We start from the raw sequence: 21,132 nt of genomic DNA, 5'->3' as shown, positions 1-21,132 counted from the left end.
ATTTCTTGTTTATATCAGCTGTGTGGTATTCTCAGTTAACATCTAGCAAGTTGAAGTCACCCATAAGGACAAAGGCAGCCTATCTAGAGGTATCTCTTAATTACTTAAAGAATAATTTGTCCTGGCCAGATAGCATGGAGTAGACTCACACAACAACACCCACTTTATTTATTTGTCTCTAAATCCTTACCCAGAGGCTGTCATCTGTGTCAATGAGCATCATACAGACCTCCACTACATACAGCACCACCTGCCCACCTCATCTGCCCTGACTGTCCCTACTGAAGAGCCTAGAGCTGCCCATTGTACTACACCAGTCTTAGGACTCTGCCTGCCAGGTTTCACTTAAGTCAATTGAGCCAAGTCTTCTAGATCCTCTTGCTCATTTCTAATGCTGTGTGTCTTAGTGTAGAAACATTTCAAATATGTGTCATTGTACAATGTTACATGTACCTCATGGAGAAGACTGAAGAATTTCATACAGACCCTCCAATTTTGGTATGTCATCACATAGCTTATCATTGGCAAGTCTGGTTTTATCCCTTTTTCCCTTCAAATGTAGTTTGAAGCTCTATTGATAAGCTCTTCTATATGAGCTCTATAACTTTCTTTTATTTGAATTCAGGCAGTTCCCATCCATTCTGAGCCAAAGTGGTACCTGTTACTTATGCTGTATTTCTTAGCTGAAAAATGGCATTCCTCCATAAAGCACTTAGAAAAAATATTTATAAAATTATTTTTAAAAATAATACAATCTTGGACATTGAAATTAAGAGCAGCCATTGTTTACTCTGTATGGCACAATAGATCAGCTCACCATAAGGTCACACAAGCAGCAATATTTTGTATGTGAGTGGATGGAAGCATGTGTATGGAGTTAATATTTGCAGAAAACAAGTCTGCACTCCTTAACCTCAGCAGCCACTTGTTAGAATCACTTGGCTATCACAAAATGATCTCCTGGCACTGGTTTGTCATCTGCTGTCTTTTAACTTAAGCAATAGAAAGTGCAGGTCTCAAACACAGTATGCCTACACATGATGTTTAACAAAACTAAATCCTCTAAATCCTAGCACGCAGTCTACCTAAACAAAGGACATGTTATAATTTTATTCCAGTGTGAAGACCAACCATGTGACAAAGATACTGTGAAAAGCAAGAGTTACAAATCAATAAGTCTTACTGAGCTATCTCATTGAGGTAAACATTTATGCTTATTAGCAATACTGTTCAGCTCTAGAGTAATCCATCATAGGTATCTGTACATTACAGCATGAAATTTGGTGTTTTGCAATTGTTTTTTCCAAATCCTTTGATGTTTTACATTTCCCTCATTTATTCGGAAATTTGACAAATACCTCAACAAAAAGTATTGTACTGTCTTCTAGCATATTGGCTTCCATAAATTTCTGATAGTTTAGCAAGCAAGGACAGAGCCATACCTTAAGAACAGAAGACAGAGACATATACAGCATAGCAATTTCATAATGACATAACCATAAATATTCCTTGCTTTACTGGAAAAAAAAAAAAAAAAAAAAAAAAAAAAAGAATAAAGTAGAGTAAAACTGAGTCAATTTGTAAATTTTGTACTGAAAATTGGCCTCATCTGACTTTAACGTCTGTATTTCCATGCCACAGCACGCTTTCACTTTTCTAGGACTGCTCTGAATCTGCTGTTGTTGAATCATCATGAAATTGTCGTGCACTATTTCTACTTTCTATTTATATATACATATATATATACATGCACACATATATACATATATATATTCCATTTTGTTACTTTATTTGCCATTTCAGAAATAACTAGACCACTTCAACAACATACTTATTTCTCAACAGTTATTGCAGCATGGAAAATGTCTGACTGCAAGCTCACATACCATCAATTATTTTCAGCTTTGTGTGACAAAAACATTGCAGAACAATGATATTGAAAATTGCTGGGAGGTTATTATCTATTTTTGGTAAAACAAGCAATCCACCTTGTGAGAGACAAAGCTTCAAACTTAACCAGCACAAGCTAGATAAACTTCCCCTGGGATGTCTCAGAAGGTGGAGTAATGGTCAATTTATCAAAATCAAATATCATTAATTAAAAAGTTTTATTTTACCTTAAAAGATCTTAGCACTGACTTCAGCAACATGGCTCTGGTTAGCTTAGAATTCATAATTCTAAGCCATTCATTAATGGTCAGATAATTTAAAACTATTATCTGAATTTCAGAGTCCCTGTTAACTGCAATGTTTGTAATGATTTTTGAAAGACTCCTCCTCAACTCATCTCAGGGTATTAAGGAATGTTAGCATAAAGTTCTGATCCTGAACAAGAAAGAAAATTGAACTTAAAACAGGTAAATCTATTTAGAGCTTAGAAAAGGTTCTAGCCTCATGAGTCTGGAGCCTGGAGCTCTTTATTGAAGCAGAGATTACTGCAATGCAGACCAGCTGGAAGTAGTAGTTTGTCACTGTAGGGAGCATAAACTGTTTCATTCCCCTCACTCATTTCATCTTTGCTTCTTTGGTTCACATCTGTGAGGTAATCAGCATGGCTCATGAACCACAGTAGCTGGGGTAATGGCTTTTTTGATTCCTATTTTGATTTTTGTTTATAATAAACCTCTCTCTTTAGCAAGGAATGGAGAACGTGGAAGTAAGAGGCAACCAAATAGTAATCAGTGTGCAATTAGTCATATTTATTATTGATCAGCACAGCATTAATTGTTTTATAGAAGAAAAAGAGTTTAGGAAAGTTCCTATAGCACTGGTCAATCCAAAAGCCCTCTACTAGCAATGGGAAACAGTTTTAGTCCCCATCAGTATCTTCCAGGGAAAATTCCCATGCACAAACCAGTGACACTTTAGAGCTTTTTCCTCCGAGTATAAAGGGCAGTTCAGGGTCTAATTCTCATCTCCCTAATGCTGGCTGTAAATCTCATTTCTCTATTTCAGTTCAAGTGACTATTTCAGGTTTACGAGGAGTGAGAGAGAAGTTGGAGGATGATTTTTACCTTGAGTTTACCTTGAAATTCTACACGCAAACTAGATCTGTGGGTTATGCTCTGAGAATCAGAAACAAACAGAAGCAAATTTCTCAAGTGTGGACAAGCAGAATGTGAAAGAAAAGCACCTAAAATCTGACATGTGAAATGTTTTTTTTTTTTTACTAAAAGTGGATGTAAGCAGATGGAGCACTTCGAGACAAGAAGATGCAGAGAATGCTGTGGTGTTTTTTCAAGTATCTTCTGAAACATAAATGTGAGAAAAGAATAAATTTCTATGGAGATCAGGTGTATTTTTTGTTTGTTTGTTTTTTTTTAGAGGAAGGCCCTATTATGTAAGAAATTATAGAGAACTGTAAACCCATTCTGAGCATCTCAGATTCAACAGGCTAAGCTTCCTGTAAAAAGAAAGCTGACTAAACAGCTTGCAGTGAATTTTTAATAATAAGGTTGTCTACCAACTGAAAATACAGTCCCAGTTATTGTGATCACAGTTTTTACTTATGTAGAATTGAAAAACTAGTTTTGCAATGACAGAGATGGCATGTGATCTCTAAACTTCTGATTACTATTTTTTCAGACTAAATCTAAACTTTATCCTTATACCAGTTTAGACAAATTTTCATATTCTTAGTAAAAGTATCAAATGAGATGACTTTATAGTATTTAACCCTCTTAAAGCTTCATTTCCAATCCCAGCCCAATCTCTTCTTACTTTAAAGGTTGCAAAGTACTGTATGTTGATTAAAATTTAGATCTGTAAGAGCTTGATAATACCTACACAACATGTAAGCTTCTTTAAAAAGCAAACAAATACAGAATTCGTCAGCCTGCCCAGAGTTTCTTTAAGCTTTAGAAAATAGAGGCTGTTGCAGAGGAAAGCATGAAAAAATCATCTGAATGTAGAGGTAGAATGGAAACAAATGCTCAGACAGAACATTTTTCTAGTGGAGAGGAGATTAAGACAAGATTACTGTTGTTCCACAGATAACAGACAGAAGAGGCTAAATAGGCCAGCAGATGACTGTTCTGAAGACTAACGATTGTATTCTCCTTCTACAAATCGAAGAGCCACACTGGAAAAATAGGAAGTAAGCTCATTCTCTGAAACCAACCCTCTGCTCAAGTAGTAAAATGGTCCTTTCAGGTGGTTGAATTCAAATCCTTTGTAGAAATCAAATGAAATAATAACCAAACTCATTCAACTTTCAAAACAAAATTTGAGGTTGTGGAATGCTACGTGAGATCTATACACCTGGAATGCAAGTGACCTGTAAGTCAGTGTTATGATTTGCAGAGAGGAGATGTTTGCTAGAGTGCTCCCCTATGAGACAGTTCTCCTTAGATCATTTAATGAAGAAAAGACTTTTTCTTCTTATTCACCACAAATTTGACAAAACTGAGGATTATAACTGTAGATCCCTTACTTTACCCCAGCCCAAGAGGAAGCATCTGCAGAAGCTTGGTGGGTAAAGCTTGATGACAGTCTAGACTTTCTTGCTTGAGTATATATTACTTCTCAGGTCTTAAATACTGGGTGATTTCTTTCTGATTCAAGTGTTCATCCACATCAGTGGCTTAGCACAGCAGTGGTAGTGTGCTTTGCTGGTGAGCTCTCTATGCACCAAATTGGGAGTTTTCTTTCTCATGAAATATACAGAACCTACTGCAGTGGGAACAAGAACAAACACCTCAGAGAGGATGAAAGTGAGCATCACACAGATCTAGATATATTTCACCTGTCAACTCAAACAACTGCAAGGAAAATTCTTCTTTCATAAGACACCATCAGGTGCTCAAAATCGAACAGAAACTGTGCAAATAAAATGTTTCAGAGAGGTTTAATGCTTTGTTTGTTTGTTTGTTATTGTTCTGAAACACTAATCCAGTCCACAGATCATTCATTTTAGGAGGATGTGGTTTATTAACTTATCTTTAATGAAGCATCCCAATCTCATTTCACCATTTCTTGATCCTGAAAGTCTTCTTTAGTCTCATTGTGTTTAGAGGGATGTTGGAGAGTAAAACTGAAGAGATCACATGGGAGAAATCTCTTAACCATCAGTAAAATAACTTTTCTATGAGTAGCATTCCAGTAACATTGAGATCATCTTACAAAAACCCCTTCTATTAGGGATGTGCTGGACTGATTTTTAGAATGATTTGTCAAAATAACTTCTGTGATGTTCTTTTAGTAGTTTTAAGCCTCCATTTCCATCTTTAGTTAGAGGAAATTTTAAGTCAAAATATTAATTTCCTCGCATAGTAATTGCTTTCTGATACGTATAACTTGACGTATGTACCCATGGTGCAGGAAAAGGCAGACTGACTGTTCTCTGAGATATTCTTCATAATGAAATGATAATATTTAAAGGTTTAAAATGCTAGACAAATTTCAAGCAAAGATGAATTGCCTGGGAAAGAGCAGGTAAGGACACAAGAGATGATTATAAATTCAGTTATTCATAGAGACATCATTTCAGTGTATTCGTGGATTTAATATGTCATTCGTGTGAAGTCGGGGATTTTGCTTTGAAGAGAAATAGAAGTAGAAATGAAAATGAAATGCAGTACAGGTTCTTGCCCTTCACTGACGGAAATTTCATAGCATTTTGACAATGCAGAAATTGTTATTTATATACTTATAATATAAGTTAATTAGTAATACATAATTTCTTTACTTATAACTTTAACTTACATATTTATATACACTTTTCTTTTTCACTGCCTAGGTATAAGGAAAGCAGAATTACCTACTGTGCCTTTACAATAACATCAAGGTAAAAAGGAAGACGATGTAACTTAAGGGATTCAGGAAACTGAGAACTTCATTTTCTTCATTTATACATAATTGCCATGTGGTGAAAACAAAACTGGAGGACATTTTATGTCTGCTACTTTTGGCTGTTTGATATAAGTATAAATCTTAAGTTTACAGCTACTACTGTCCACCATACTCTTCACTTCATTAAAATAGTAACTAGATTTAAGAAAGATACTGTTTCTGGAAATTAATGGAAAAAAAAAAAAGTATAAATATCAAATCCTCAGTGAATTAGTTACATTTGATAATAAGCCTGAAAATTCTGACCTTTCAGAAATACTTGTGATAATTTTACTTGAAAGAATTGTAAAGAGTAAGCGGTGATGGGAGAGGAAGGATGAAACAAGTGTAGTTCTACAACTTCAATTGTGTAGTAGTTTTGAAATGTGGAATCTGGAATTTAAGTCTTTTAAGAGCTCTGACAAACTTTAGTCAGATTCCTTTTAATTCTTCCTTTCTTACAAGACTGCATTTCATCATCTTCAGCTTGTGTGGTAGATTAATGTATTGCTATCTGCTTGAAAGCTAAATGTGAACCTGTGGATATTTTCTATGGAGAATGATCACAAACTGCTGGAAAATGATAGTTTCTGAAAAGGAAAAAATATTAAAAAAAAACTAAGAAAAACATCACGTCTTTCAAAACACAAACACAAAAACAAAGCACAAACACACAAAATACAAAAACAAACAAAGCACAAACACACAAAAACATAATTCCACCACAGTGGGGAATACTACTATTTTGGTGGTTTGAACTTCTGTTTTCATTACACTTTACAAAAAGGATGATGACAAATCAATGAATGAGACTATTGTCACTGAAATATATTTGTCTTGTCAAGATGAATTTCATCAGGAAATGTTCTCTTCACCTCTTGTTTTCCACTGAAGATGTAGAAACTCTGTGTGTTTTCTTGGAAATCTACAAGTACTCTCTACAGAATTCTTCAAAATCTCTGAAACTCAAACAGATTCCTTATTTATCATCTTTACTGTTTCTTTGTACAACCGCATATGTCTCAACATAGATTTTGTTTACTTCACAACAGATGAATTTCCATGATTGGCTCTTTTAGGTATTATGCATTGCTTAATAATGATAGCTTAACATTTAGTTATTGGAATGATGTATGCTTAGAGGTGATCAATATAAGGTATACTGAAAAACTGGAGAGATCCATGAGAAGAACTGCATATTACCTGTATCATGAAATACAAATGTACTGAAGATAAAAAACAACAACACAGTGCTTGGACTACTGCCTGCAGATAGTAATCCAATGGACACAACAAAGCTACAAGAAAAAAGCAGCTACCCAGCATGTGACATTTTCAATCACTTCAATGGAAGCACATTTAGAAATGGCTTTCATGAGCCATTACTTTGGAAACAAATGGAAGGAACAGAAGACTCATAGAAGATAGTCTCCCTTCCAGTACTGGAATATGTCATCATTGCTCTTGCCCCAGATACAGATGGCGACATTTTGTATATAGCATGTATGTATATAGATTATATATAATAAATACATATGTGTAAATATTTTTATACTATGTACATGAATAAAATATAGGTACAAAATATATTTCATATATATATATGTATAAGATACATAGATCTGGTATCACTTCTCATTTGCATTGCTATACAAAGCAAAATATAGATTATTTAACAGAAATACATTATATTCTTATAATATTACATTGACATATGTAGTACATGAAAATTTATATACATTCATAAATAGGTGTGCATAATATAAGAGTTTGAATGTTCCAACCAAGTTAATTAGAATTATATCAAAATGTTTTCTTTGTAATCAGAGGACTATACAATCATTTAGATTGGAAAAGACCTCCAAGGTCATCGAGTCCAATGGTAAAATCTGGGACTAGCTTAGCCTTAAGCTGAGTTTTGAAAGAACTCTTTCATTTAGTGGTCAGATACCTGTATTTTTTCTCTAAGACATTGTCCTTGGACAGAGTATAATTTCCCCTGTGTTATTTCCAGTCACATGATCCCTATGACACAGTAGTTTGTTTGGTTATAGGTGAGTCTCAGTCACAGAGGTCTAACTCTCCAGGAAATTCTGTTCTCGGGGAACAACACAGCCCTAGAACCCTGCAAGGCACTGGGCCAAAACAAAATGCACTGTTCAACAGTTATTAGAAAGATATAATTCAGACACAAGCCCTACTTCCATCTACAATGAACAGAATCTGTGTTTTTGCTGTTATTATTTTTTTAAGCCCTTTGAAATAGAAGCACTTTGTCTTCATTTTCCTAATAGGTAATAAAATTTCAGCAAAATTGAATTTCTCAGAAAAAAAATAATAAAAATCATTTCACATGAGAAAATAAAACAATTGTAATGGAAAATCCTCAGAGCCAAGAAAATTTCTGTTATCATTTTCTAAAGAAGTTTGCACTGAAGTCTAGGGAGCAATAGTGAATGTAAAAGCCAACAAAGTAGTAGTTTACAAGAGAATTGACAAGAAAAGAGCTTTTTATTAAAAAAAATATATATATATATATATATAAAACAAAGCCAGGCCACAAGATCTAAAAATGTACTCCTACAGTTACAATGAGAAGAGAGCACCATTGAGAGAATCCAGCTCTCCCTCAGGATCTCCAGTCAACAGTGGCTGAAGAGCTCTTCTGTCCCACGTAAGTGACAACATTCAACATTGCTTCAATTCTCGCATTAAGTCTAAAGCATTACATTTCCTAAATATCTTTATAAAAAAGTGACTTTAATAAATTAAACTAAATTAATTTGGAAAGTAATATGCATTCCTATACAGAAGGATGAAGTTAATTTGAGTGAGAAACAGTAGTGTAATGTGCATAGGTTGTATTTTGATCTCTATGCAACTTTTAAAATAAGAGATGAACCTTCTGATATCTCAGTGAAAAAAATGTGCATAACAGTACAACTCATCTCTACAGCCTAAACAGAAATTAATAAGCAGAAAACTTATTTTATTGGATGTCTCTTAGTTATGGATTGGAAATGATGATGTACCTAAGAACAACTACACAGGTTTGGGCCAAACATTCACCTAGTTCAATATGGTATTGCTTGCAGTGATCAAAAGGAGATTTTCATAGAAGAGTTCAGGATTAGAGAAAGCATATAGTGATACCTCCTTGCAGTAGCATTCCAGCTCTGAAAAATCATCTGTGAGGCAAAGGCAATATTTTAGTATTTTCTCCATCTAGATAGAGTTTTTTCCATGAAGTTGCTTAATACAGCCAATACAAGCTTTCTATCTCCAAAACATGCTGAAAAAACTTCCCCAGTTTAACCCCACTTATGTAAGCAACCATTTCTAAAAAACTGTGAGACAGTGCTTCACACAGTGACCCCTTTTTCTTGCATGGGAAAAGATGGTGGCACTCATCTGGTTTCCCTATAAAATCTTTAAGTTGTCATATCAGATCAATACACAGCAGCAAAATGATTGCAATCATCTCACTTACCCTGTACAAGTCAGATAGCATCACACTGAGGTTATAAATGAGCCAACAGCCTGGGTTGTTCAATTATCTATTCTAGTTAATATAAAAATAGGAGTGTTTCTTGAATACCTGTCGCTGGTTTTCTGTCTCTAGCCTCAGTCTGGCTTCTACACATCTTCTGGTCTCCAGGAAGGCTTGACGTTGTGCTCTGTCTGATAGGTAGCTAATGAAGATTCCTGCGGTGTTCATACACATAAATAACACTGCCTGGGCTGCTATCTGCAACAAACAACAAGCAAGATTTGATCAGGTAACAGAAGCAAAAATATCTGTTTAAAAATATGAAGAGAGAGTGAGAATGATGGCTCTGCAGTCATGTTGGCTGTAAAACTAAAAGGTTAGGAAAGTTTGCATAGAAGAATCCCTTGGATCTTAATTAAAGACATCAAACATACATAAAATTCTGCCTTGAGGAAGAAGTATAAAATATCTGGGGGCATTAAACTCTAGTTGAACCACAAATGATGTTTCCAAGAACTGACTCACAGGGCTATAGTCAGGAATGATTACTAACATAATTAGCAATTTGTTTTTGCACTGCCTCTTCTGTAGAAGCAACTTTTTGATTTGTTTTACGGCTAGTTTGAGAGCAATGCCTTATTAAGGAAAACAAAGGGTGCCAGTTAGCTAAGAGTTAGTGTCAGTGATAATAGTTATTCTGTTATTGATCAAATCAAATACATTCATTTTCAGCTGGTGCCAAAGTACGAGCTTGCATGATCTGAATCCTGAACTATCTGACAAGTGAAGCTGAATGCATAACCAAATACTTGCATAGCCTGTGCCTGTGTACACAAGCCCTTTATTCACCAATGCTTACGTAAGAGCTGCACTCCTTCATTGTAGAAGGTGCGTCACAGCTTCTTCCATTGAGACACGAACTTAAATGATCCAAGTGGGAGCGGATGTTTGGGCAGTGTAAATTCCAACAGCTTGTTTTGCTTGTCATTGATACCTCTTTGTGCTCTATTTGTAAGGCATAGCATATCAGCGAGTGAAGATCTTTTAGGAAACACAGTAAGAAATATATGTTTGCATGCATTATAGACAGAAAAAGAGCCCTGCAAATTCAGTAGCTTTATCTAACACCTCACCGCTAATGTATGTTGCAAATTTATGGAAGTCCTCTCAGCTCTTGCTTCACTCTGTTTTTGTGTTGTTTTCTGTTTGTTTGTTTATTTTTTCTTCTTTTTGACCTTCCGAGAAGGTCAAGAGTGAAAAATAAGTCTGAAAGACATAAATATCCCCCAAGCAATTAGGACCATAATGCTCTGACCATTTCATTACCTAAAAAGCCTGTAGGGCACAGTAAACAAGTCCCAAATCTGCAAATTGTAGATCCCCTTCTCTCTATCATGGCACAGTCAGAACCACTGTGATAATGAGGTGCCACTAACTGTGCCCCATTTTTGGGGGATTGCACAACACTCTTGGTGGCAAAGCAGCCATGGGCTACAGTACCCTGCACGCCAGCATCACCTGTGAGCAGAGATGTCTAGGCTCTAATACTTATGCACCATAAGAGTGAGGGTCACACTTACAGGATTGTAACAACATCAGAACTGCCATACAAGGATGGACAATGTGTTCACCACCCTAAATCCTGTCTGTGATAGTGAACTACCGAGTATGCTTAGGTAGGAGTGCATGGAGAATTCTAGTGCATGGAAAAGCACTAGAATGTTTTTCCTAAACTGCCCTGAACACTCCATCAGTCTGTGGCTGAGGGACATCATTGACTAAAAGCTGTATTTTTGTAGTGTTATCTGATAATCAGCTGAACTAAAATCCAACTTTTGCTTCTTCTAATAGAAGAAAATATTTAGAAAAACTCCTAATCTCATTGTGATGCTCTGCCTTAGATGCGCAGATCTCATTCCTCACATTCAAGGAGGTTACAAAAGTGATATTTGATATCAAACTAAATGCATTTGGCAGAAACATCAGCTTTACATATTCCCGTATTCCTGAATTTGGAACACTGTTCTATGTTTGAGCAGGGAATTCATTTACAGTTTACATGCCATGATTAAATGAGAATGCATATCCTGGCTCCATCTGAAGCTCTGCTTAATCTTTGCCAGTAATAGATGTCTAGGAAAAGCTTATGAGAAGTAGGGTGTGATTAGCATGATCTTTGCATCATCCTAGTTTCCAGGATCCTGTTCTTTACAGCACCTCTAAACTGGAGGTGGCATACTCTATCCATCTGTTTAACAACCACTAATAGACTGACCATGTGCATTCTTTTCTGATACTTACCTGATGATAGAAATACCTTTGTCCCCTACCACATTCAAGGGCAAAAAAATCCATCGTTTAATTAGGGACTTTGTGTTAAAAATGTTTGTTGTTGTTGTTGTTTTGTTATTGTTTTTATTAGTGTTTTTTTTCTTTAGTTTGCAACCTTATCATTTCTTTGAGTGCTCCATCATGCTTATAATATGAGACATAGTGACTAATCAGTTCCACTTCATCTTCCTTTCAGCTTCCCTGATTTTACTGACATTCTCAGCCTTTATTTTATCTAAGGGAAGAGCCACCCTATCTCCCTGTTTTCTGCTTTCCTCTACCTCACCATGGCTGACTGGAGACAACATGCCCCACACCAACCAGCTTCCACCAGACATTTTCCACCTCCGCCCCACTATAAAACAGAATACTGTACTTCAGCCCATGAGATAACTCCTTCCTGTCACAGACAGGACAAGTGGGTCTATAGAAACAGTGAAGGTTCTGGAGGTCAACATGTGTGAGGAGCAGCTGAGGTCCCTGTGTGTGCTCAGCCCAGAGCAGAGGAGCTGAGGAGAGGCCTGATGGCAACTGCAGCTCCTCACAGGGAGTGGAGAGGCAACACTGATCTCTGCTCTGTGTGACAGTGACAGGGCCCAAGGGAATGGCATGGAGCTGTGCCAGGAGAGGGGAGGGTGGGGGTCAGGGACAGGGTCTGCACCAGAGAGCGGTGGGCACGAACTGAAGCTGCCAGAGTGCAAGAAGTGCAAGAAAATTCAGACATACGGTCTGATTTTTGGGTGATCCTGTGTGGAGTCAGGGGTGGGACTTGGTTATCTTTATGGTTCTCTTTCAACTTGAGATATTCTGTGATTTCAGAATTCTGATTCTAAGTGTATAATGGTCTGACATGAGATAAGACCAGTTTGGACTGCAGCATTCAGCATAACAGAAGCCAGCTGTGGGTGGCTGGAAAAGTTGTCATTTCATATCATTTTGACTGACCTGAGGATAATCTATGCTTAAATGCTAGAAAACTTATGGTTTAGGATGAGAAAAAAGAAAAGTATTTTATAACATTTGAACCAGATATCTCAGTGGCAAAAGCAGTGGGAGAGTATTATCATTTCCTTGCGAATTCAATTATAACATCCACATGCACCCAGTTCAGTCACCTGTCTCTGCTAATACTCAGGACAAGTGCCACTCACTTCAGCAGATAGCCTTCGAGCAAATGCAGTAAAATTTTGCCTTCAATTAGATTTCATGAGTCCATAATTTGATTTGGATAAAAGGAATTATGGAAAACATGCTACAGGTAAAACTGCAGCTTACTCAGAGACAGAATTTGTTTTTCTTATGTATAGCAGTCTGCTTGAAACCACTCTGAGGAGGAAAACACTATGCCTTGCAAGGATACTAATCAGTGGCTGTTGTTAATACAAAGAAAAAAAGAGACATAAAATACTTCAGTCCCTCATTGTCAGTCCTTTCAGCTACATTTTACAGTGACCAATTCCAGAACTCTTGCAGGATTTTCTATTGCATGTCAGGGACACAAACCAGGACAGACTGTTTTTGTATGATATACACAGGTTTAGACTGACTGGAAGATAATCAGGAGCCACACAGTAGGAAAGCTGAGGTATAGGATGGAAAAAAAAAGAAAAAAATAAAAATAAAAAAAAAAGAAAATCTTTTCAAAAAGTTTGTAAGTCTTTTTGTCTATTTTTACCTTGCACAGCACCCAAATAAGCAGCTATAGTAGAGATAGCAAGTGATCTTAAAAGCATGAGTGACATGTTTTGATGTTAAATAGGTCAATGGGGAGGTCTGCTTCTTAAATATTAAAAATAATGCAAACAAAAGGTACTCATCACTGTGATGCTTGGGAATATCTGCAACATGACCCATGCTGTCCCTGAGGAGAATGCATTTGCACATGATCATCCATCCCCCTCTACTCTGCCCTGTTGAGGTCACACCTCAAGTAGTGTATGCAGTTTAGGGCTTATCATTGCAAGAATGTCATTGATGCCTTGGAGTGTATCCAGAAAAGGGCAGTGAAGTTGTAAAGGGTCTGGAGCACAAGCACTGTGGGAAGCGGCTAAGGGAACTTGGGTTTTTTAGTCTGGAAAAAAAGGAGACTCAGGGAATACCTTATTGCTATCTAGAGCTCCTTGAAAGGGGTTTGTTTTGAGGTGGAGGTTGGCCTCTTCTCCCAGATAAGAGGTAATAGCCCTCAGCTGCAACAGGAGAGATCTCAAGTTGAAAAAATATTTATTCTAAGAAAAACTTGTGAGGCATTGGAACAGACTGCCTGAGAAAGTGATAGTCACTGTCCCTGGAGTGTTAAAGGAAGGGTAGAAGTAGCATTAAGGGACAAGGTTTAGTGGGCAGGGTGGTGATGGATTGATGGTTGGATCACTGTGGTCTGTTTCAACCTTAATGATTCCATAATTCTTTATGATTTTATGATCAAGTAGCAGTATAAATACAGCTAAAGAGAGTTACTTGTCAAGATGATGCAGATGGTTAGAAGCAGAGGTTAAAATTTTTACTCCAAAACTGCTTTCCATTTTTCTCATAGGAGGTAGTTGAGAGTTTAGTTCACAGCCAAATAAATGGTAAATATACCTTACATTTATAAAGTGTCCATCGTGCTGGCAACTCAGGGCACTCTGCAAATCAACATGATAAAAGAGAAGCCATTGGAAGGAGAAGAGGCAAGTCAGACTAGCTTAAGTTTAACACTGACAGTACACACAGACTCAGATAAATTCATTTATATCTGTCATTCATCATATGAAAAAGGCTTAGCCAGGGCAACTGAAAAAAAGATAACATGTTGAATAGACTTGGAACTACTAGATCTCAGACAAATAAAAATTTAAAAGGCCCTGGACACAACTGGTTGGGTAGAAGTATTAATCGAATTTGGTATTGTGCAGTAAAATAAGGAACAGTCGAGGTAGAAATCATTAAAAAGTTTCTAAAAGGTCTGTTGCAAAGTGACAGGTGAATCTCAGCCACATAAAGGTTATTGTGACAGAACTGAATGTAGCTCAAGAAATGGAAATTCAGAAGGGCACAGGTGAGGGAGTTTGAGCTGCTGAAAGCAGAGTTGGGCTACGCATAACAATGTGGGGGGGGGGGGGGGGCATTTCTCCTATTACAATCACTTGAGCTTGTCTTGATCTGGAATTTATTCTGTTTTCTGTGAATTTATGAAAAACACAGGCTGAGTTAGAGAAGAATTTGCAGGTTTATATTAGATGTTAGTGGGAAGTTCTTCACAGAGAGAGTGGTGGGGTGCTGGCAGAGGCTGCCCAGAAAGTTTGTGGATGTCCCATCCCTGAAGGTGTTCAAGACTAGATTGGGCAAGCCATGGGAAACCTGGTCTAGTTCCAGATCAGGAGGTTGGTGGCCCTGCTTGTGATAGAGGGGTAGAAACTTGATGATCCTCGGGTTCACTTCCAACCCAACCCAATCCATGATTCTATAAATAACATGGAAAGCAAAAGAAGATGAATAAAACTGAAAAGGTCTAGAAAAAAATCTGAAATGTGGGAGAATGCTAAACATCTGTTTTACCATCTCAAGTGCAAACAAAAAAAAAAAAAAAAAAAAAAAAAGAAAACTAATACTCTTCAGCAGGTAATTTAGTTCTTCAGTTTAGAAACAAAACAGTTCTGGGGCTAATCTCACCAAAACACATTTGAAAAGTAAATAAATGGTTTTCTATATAATCTCCAGCTGAATATTCCCAAGGAAGATTAACATTAAAGAGCAGGAATTTCATTAATTCCTGAAATGAGCCTGTAGGAAATTGTTAAATTATTTTCTTACTTGACTTCCTAGTTTAGGATTTGTTTCCGTGACAGATTGGAGTAGTTCTTGGTTGTTTAGGGAAAACTAGGAAAGTAAAGCTGTTGTGCATCTTTAAGAGTGTTTTCAGCATGTGCCACATAAAGAACTCGTTGCTATGGTAATTATTATTGGTTAATTGGATTTAGAGAAGAATTTTGATTCATAATTAGTTGCTTAACTAAAAATAGCAGCTTGCTACAAGGTTGAATTTTGTACCTAAAATGTCTCAGAAACCTCATTGCTCACTCCCTTCTCTATCTTTGCCATACTTAGGTTGCTTAGACAGAAAATAACTTATGCTCTTACAAGAACAGATCACCAGAAATGAGCTGAGGGTTGCATGAGAAGTGTTGGATTTGAAATCAAAATGCTGTACTTTGTATAGAACAGGAACATCTGGCAGCACAGACTCCAGCACTCTCTCACTGCTAGGCTGCAGCAAGCCTCTATTTCCAGATGAAACCGTGGTTTTATGAATCAAAGCTCTTGGCAGCAAAACCAGTATCTCTGTTCTGCCTCTTGCCCACCTTGATCCCTCAGCACAGCTTCCCCTTTGTCGAGCCAGATCAATTATCTGTGGGACCCTACTGTGAACTGAATCAGGAAAATGGGCCAACTTAAAAAACCAAACACTTGGCATTGGCAGTGATTTTCCTATCTAGAGCAGTTGTCTGATTGAGTTCACATCACAGCCTCCACAGGGAGAAGAAGCACGTGAGTATTCATAGTTGATACTGCTGCCAGCTCATTAAACTGAAATCTTTGCTGCTTTATTGTTAAGCTAACTTGTAAGGAGTTTTCTTATTCCCCAGGCACTTTATCGGACTTCTTCGGGGATTCTGCTAAATGCTACAGGCCATGATAGATTTTTAGGTGTGTGTTTTAAAGTACTGGTGCTTCATCAAACTTTACTGAAGCCCCACCTGCCCCTCAAGGTGCCTAAATTGTTTCTGTGAGTTTCCAGAAAGCTCATCTGTTCCTGATCCTTTATACTGTCCAACTGTACAACAGCTGTTATACTGCTGCTCACAGCTGGAGTGAGTGCTAGTCTTATTTCTGATCAAAATGTCTGTAGTTTACTGACAGGTGGGAATATAACATTTACCTGAGAAGACAAGGAGGGAGAAAGGTATGTGGCTTATTTACAGTAAATTTAGACATGAAGAGACTGTAATGGTTAAGAGGTGTGCATCACCCCCACCTACTTCTGGCTTTCTAAATGTGAAAACAGCCATTTTTGTTGCTTCCAGAGCAAAAACTAGAGAACTTCATTATATGCTGAGGATCACAGTCTGGCCCCTAAGGTGCATGAAATCTATAGCATCCAAGACTTGTTGTTCCCGTCTACCAAAACACAGAGTGCATGGTAAAAAATGACTATAGAATCATAGAATGTCTTGAGTAGTAAGAGACCCACAAGGATCACTGAATCCAACACCTAAAACAGGACCAGCCAAACATCACTGGTTTCATTGCAGAGTATCTTAAAACACCTACTGCTCCTGCACTGCTAATGAAAACAAAGACCATTCATTCTTCTTCTGAGCAATGACACGTTTGTGCAAAATCAGTCATCCTAGTTCAAGACAGAATTCAGTAACATATATCTCTAATAGTCAGAATAAGAGATTTAATTTGCTATTAGAAAAATATATGCTTCCTCCTTGCTCATTCCATCTCATTGAATCCATTAGAAATGTAGAAAATTGACTGAGTAAGTTGTTCAAAGGTAGCTCAAACCATACAATTTGGTGATCAGCTATCAACCATGTTTTGCAACAGTGTGGAATGATGGACCTTCCAGGAAATTTGTATCCTATCAGACTCATAAAAGCTAGCATAACTTGAGTGATGTACAGAAGCAATAGAGCAAACACACAACCTTACTACTATCATTGAAAAGCTCCAAATGTGAAATCATTTTCAGCACATCACATTCATCTCCCTTTGAGTTAGTGTAAAATTGAGGATTCGGACATAACTTTAGAAACAACAACAAAAAAAACTATTATGTAACTTTTGGTAACTTTACTTAGATGCTTTTCTTTTTATAGATGTTAAATTGGCTGAACACTGAGATAATGTCAGTACTAGGATCACAGTTCATGCATACAGGTTAATGAAAAGAAGTGGGTAAATTATCTTAAGTAGGAACAGTTTTCAATGGCTGCAGGGGAGTCTGCTGGATCCTCTCTCTGCCCTCAGCTAGGAACTGATCTTGAACTACACAGTAAAATCTGGTGATCGCATCTCATGCTCATACCATTCTTCCATCATCACTGTGCACACAGAATGATGTTTCAGATAGCTGAAATGTTCCTGTTCAGAACAATCAGTCTTATCCTCTGAGATGAATAACATCCTCTATTCAGTTTTTTGTCTCTAGGTACCTTCTCCCTCTACTCTCAGCAAGATGCATTATAGGATAACAAGAAAAAGAAATCCAAAGTCAAGCCTTCCAAATATCTTCATTTTATTGTCCAGAAATGTCACATCATGTAGTATGCTTAAATGTAGAAGAATCAAGTGAGAATTCCTATTTTCTATTCAAAATACATAGGTTGCTCTGAAAGTAATGCCTCATTTATTTCCATGGAAACTACAACAGATAAAATAAAAGCATAAAATAACACTATTTCATGGAGCAAACGCTCATCTACAAAACACTGTTTTTCGGCATAGTCATCCACCACCATTACATAAACATTTTTTCCCAGCATCAAACAAGAGACTGCATTCTGAGATTGTGATAATCTTCACTAGTTGAGGTGACCCACTGCCACTGTTTGGTATCCTTAAGTATTCAGCAAGCAAGAATGTCAACAAAATACTGACAGAAAAGTTCAGCCCCTACTGCTGTACCACCACCATCTGCCTCTGATATTGTGGACCAGCATAATAAAATGGGAGGCATTATTTTCTGAGCAGACCTAGTATACATAGATTTGAAATCATAGCATATGTACTACAAAATTACTTCAAATTACTTGAGAGATCTAACCAAAAACAGCTCCTATAAAAACCCAAAGAAACACTGATAAAAAACAGAGTACATTACTACACAGGTGCCTGTGTGCATTGAAACTCACTCTAGTAGCCCATGGCAATCAGGGTAGGTTAGGAAACTGCTAAAGTGATGGTTTTTGCCTGTTCATTGCTCAGAATAGAGTGAAAAGCAGTTATGGACTTCCCCTTTCTACACATATATATTTCAGTCTTTTGAAGATCAGACTGACTTTCCCCTACACATTTTTTATTTTATTTTATTTTTTAATGCAGAAGTTGATATCCCTTGCAAGTTGCATATTTATGATTCAAAACAAATGCAACAAATTACATTTAATAGAAGTCACATCCTATTTATAGCCAAGGGAGAAATCAATTTTTTACCCTTGCATTGCAAAGATGAATATCTCCCACTTCAAATGCACCCATTGGGAAACACACAGCAGACATTACAGATAACCCTCTCAGTGAGAAAAGCTTCCAGCTGCTGTCTGAAAGTGCCTGAGATCATCATTGGGCATAAATGTGAATCTGGACAATCTAATAAAAGGGATTTCTAAAGTAACTTTTGGAGACTGTCCCATAATTTTCTCAAGAGTTCTCTCTAATCTAATAAAAGATAGCCAAGACAGAATAACTTCTAGTACTTCCTGTAATACATTATGCAACTGACCAGGATGCATTGTGGAAAAAATATCACCAAAGCAACTTTGCAGGGCTGAAAACAGTTTAACCGTATTTTAAGTAAAACAGAATTAGGTAGTCTGACTTTCTACTAAATGAATTTGTAATGGTGATCTGCACAGCTGTTTTTATTGCTCTGGATAATGGCTCTTATCTGAAGTAGGATATCAAAACTGAGTAAATGATAATTATGTTTGGAGGGCTGACAGCAGCTCATCTTTTCTGATACACTTTGTTGTTTTCATCTGATCAAATGTACGTGCATCCCAGCAATTACCTGCAGTATGTACCCTACTCCTCTTCCTGATGGAACTGTCAGTTTCCATGATTTCTGTACAGGTGACCCTGATTCACTGCAGTCTGCAGAATTACTACAGCCTGCATCAGAGAAGATTGCCTAGCTACATTGGGTCAGGTTGTACATGTTTTCCTCTGAATTATCAAGCTCTGTCTATAGGCGAAGGAAGGATTTTACAAATCATTTTTTTTATTTGGTTTTGCAGTGTAAAAGAAAAAAGGGAAGAGAAGAGAAGAGAAGAGAAGAGAAGAGAAGAGAAGAGAAGAGAAGAGAAGAGAAGAGAAGAGAGAAGAGAAGAGAAGAGAAGAGAAGAGAAGAGAAGAGAAGAGAAGAGAAGAGAAGAGAAGAGAAGAGAAGAGAAGAGAAGAGAAGAGAAGAGAAGAGAAGAGAAGAGAAGAGAAGAGAAGAGAAGAGAAGAGAAGAGAAGAGAAGAGAAGAGAAGAGAAGAGAAGAGAAGAGAAGAGAAGAGAAGAGAAGAGAAAAAAGAAAAGACATAATGACCTTAACTTCCTTTTGGATCCTTTATCAAGAAATTAAGTCTGTCTTATGAAAGGCACCCCAGTCTGGGAAGAGTAATAATGTTTAAAAAAAAAAAACAACGTAAAGTAGTTTAACTAAAGGTGTACTGAAAATACTGGTAGGAAGAAATAAATGAGGTGCCACACTCTTCACTGCCATTTTCCAAATTACATGTGTTCTTCAAAGCCTTCTTCTACCCGAATGGGAAGTTTCACTGATCAGATGTTTATGTATGTTAATCGGTTATACCTGCTGGCAAACAAACAGCTCCCCGCGGATGTTCCTTTGTAAAACTATTAGCCTATAAAATAAAAGGCTAAAACAGACATGGAAACAGAAGTTCTTTTCATTTTATTGCCAGCATTTTTATCAAGAGCCCAGGCTTTCCCCTCAGCTACACCTGTGTAGCTGGCTGTCATTTTGCAGACACCATTAGAGATGGAGCTTGCCCAGTGATTCTACAGCTGATTTCATGTGTGAGATCACAAGGGTCAGCTTGCACACTGTGGGTCAGACTGTAGGTCTGCAGCCCCAAAAATAATAAGACAAATAATTCATCTCTTCAATTCTTTATCACAAGTGCTTTGCAAACATGTAAATATATTTTTATAAAAGAGACCTGAAAATCATAATGAATGCAATTAACATTCACTGTATTTATTATTTCTTTTTGTCGTTAACTATGAGAACCATGCAAACCAAGGAAAGACAGAACTGAGCAATGTCTTCTCCTAGCAAAACACTAAGAAAAATGACTTAGTTTTTTTACTTGCCTTGATATTTTTGAACTATAAACATGTAGATACACCTAAGACCTGCCCTAATTTGGCAGAAACCTTGAGTAGCATAAATGCACTGTACTGTGTTCTTGTGGCCCTTGTGTTCTGTCACTTTGTGCTTACTAGATGCACTAATAGCCATTATTGATACCACCTCAGTGAGACCTTGGTAGACTACAGCAAATAGAATCATAAAATCATTAAGGTTGGAAAAGACTCCTAAGATCAAGTCCAAGCTTCAGCCCATCCCCACCGTGAACACTAAACTGTGTCCTTCAGTGCCACATCTCTATGTTTCTTAAGCACCTCCAGGTGCAGTGACACTACCATCTACCAGGGCAGCCTGTGCCAGTGCCTGCTGGATCTCTTTCTGACTCTCCTTTCAG

At 37.1% G+C, this 21,132-nt stretch overlaps 1 protein-coding gene across 3 annotated transcripts in view; it reads right to left on the bottom strand.

The window, feature by feature from the left end:
* Window positions 1-21,132, bottom strand: part of ADCY8 (adenylate cyclase 8) — a 113,323-nt gene that overhangs the window by 74,426 nt on the left and 17,765 nt on the right. For all 3 annotated transcript variants that reach the window (XM_015856336.3, XM_015856337.3, XM_085536978.1), the window contains exon 2: window positions 9,428-9,577. In XM_015856336.3, the coding sequence (XP_015711822.1) occupies window positions 9,428-9,577 (150 nt within the window). The remainder of the gene's footprint in view (window positions 1-9,427; window positions 9,578-21,132) is intronic.

Source organism: Coturnix japonica, chromosome 2 (genome assembly GCF_054131305.1).
Source record: "Coturnix japonica strain WE chromosome 2, WE-NBRP24, whole genome shotgun sequence".
In the NCBI taxonomy this organism is placed as follows: domain Eukaryota; kingdom Metazoa; phylum Chordata; class Aves; order Galliformes; family Phasianidae; genus Coturnix; species Coturnix japonica.
Note: the sequence above shows the minus strand (reverse complement) of the source record. Positions and strands in the feature narration are given on the sequence as shown.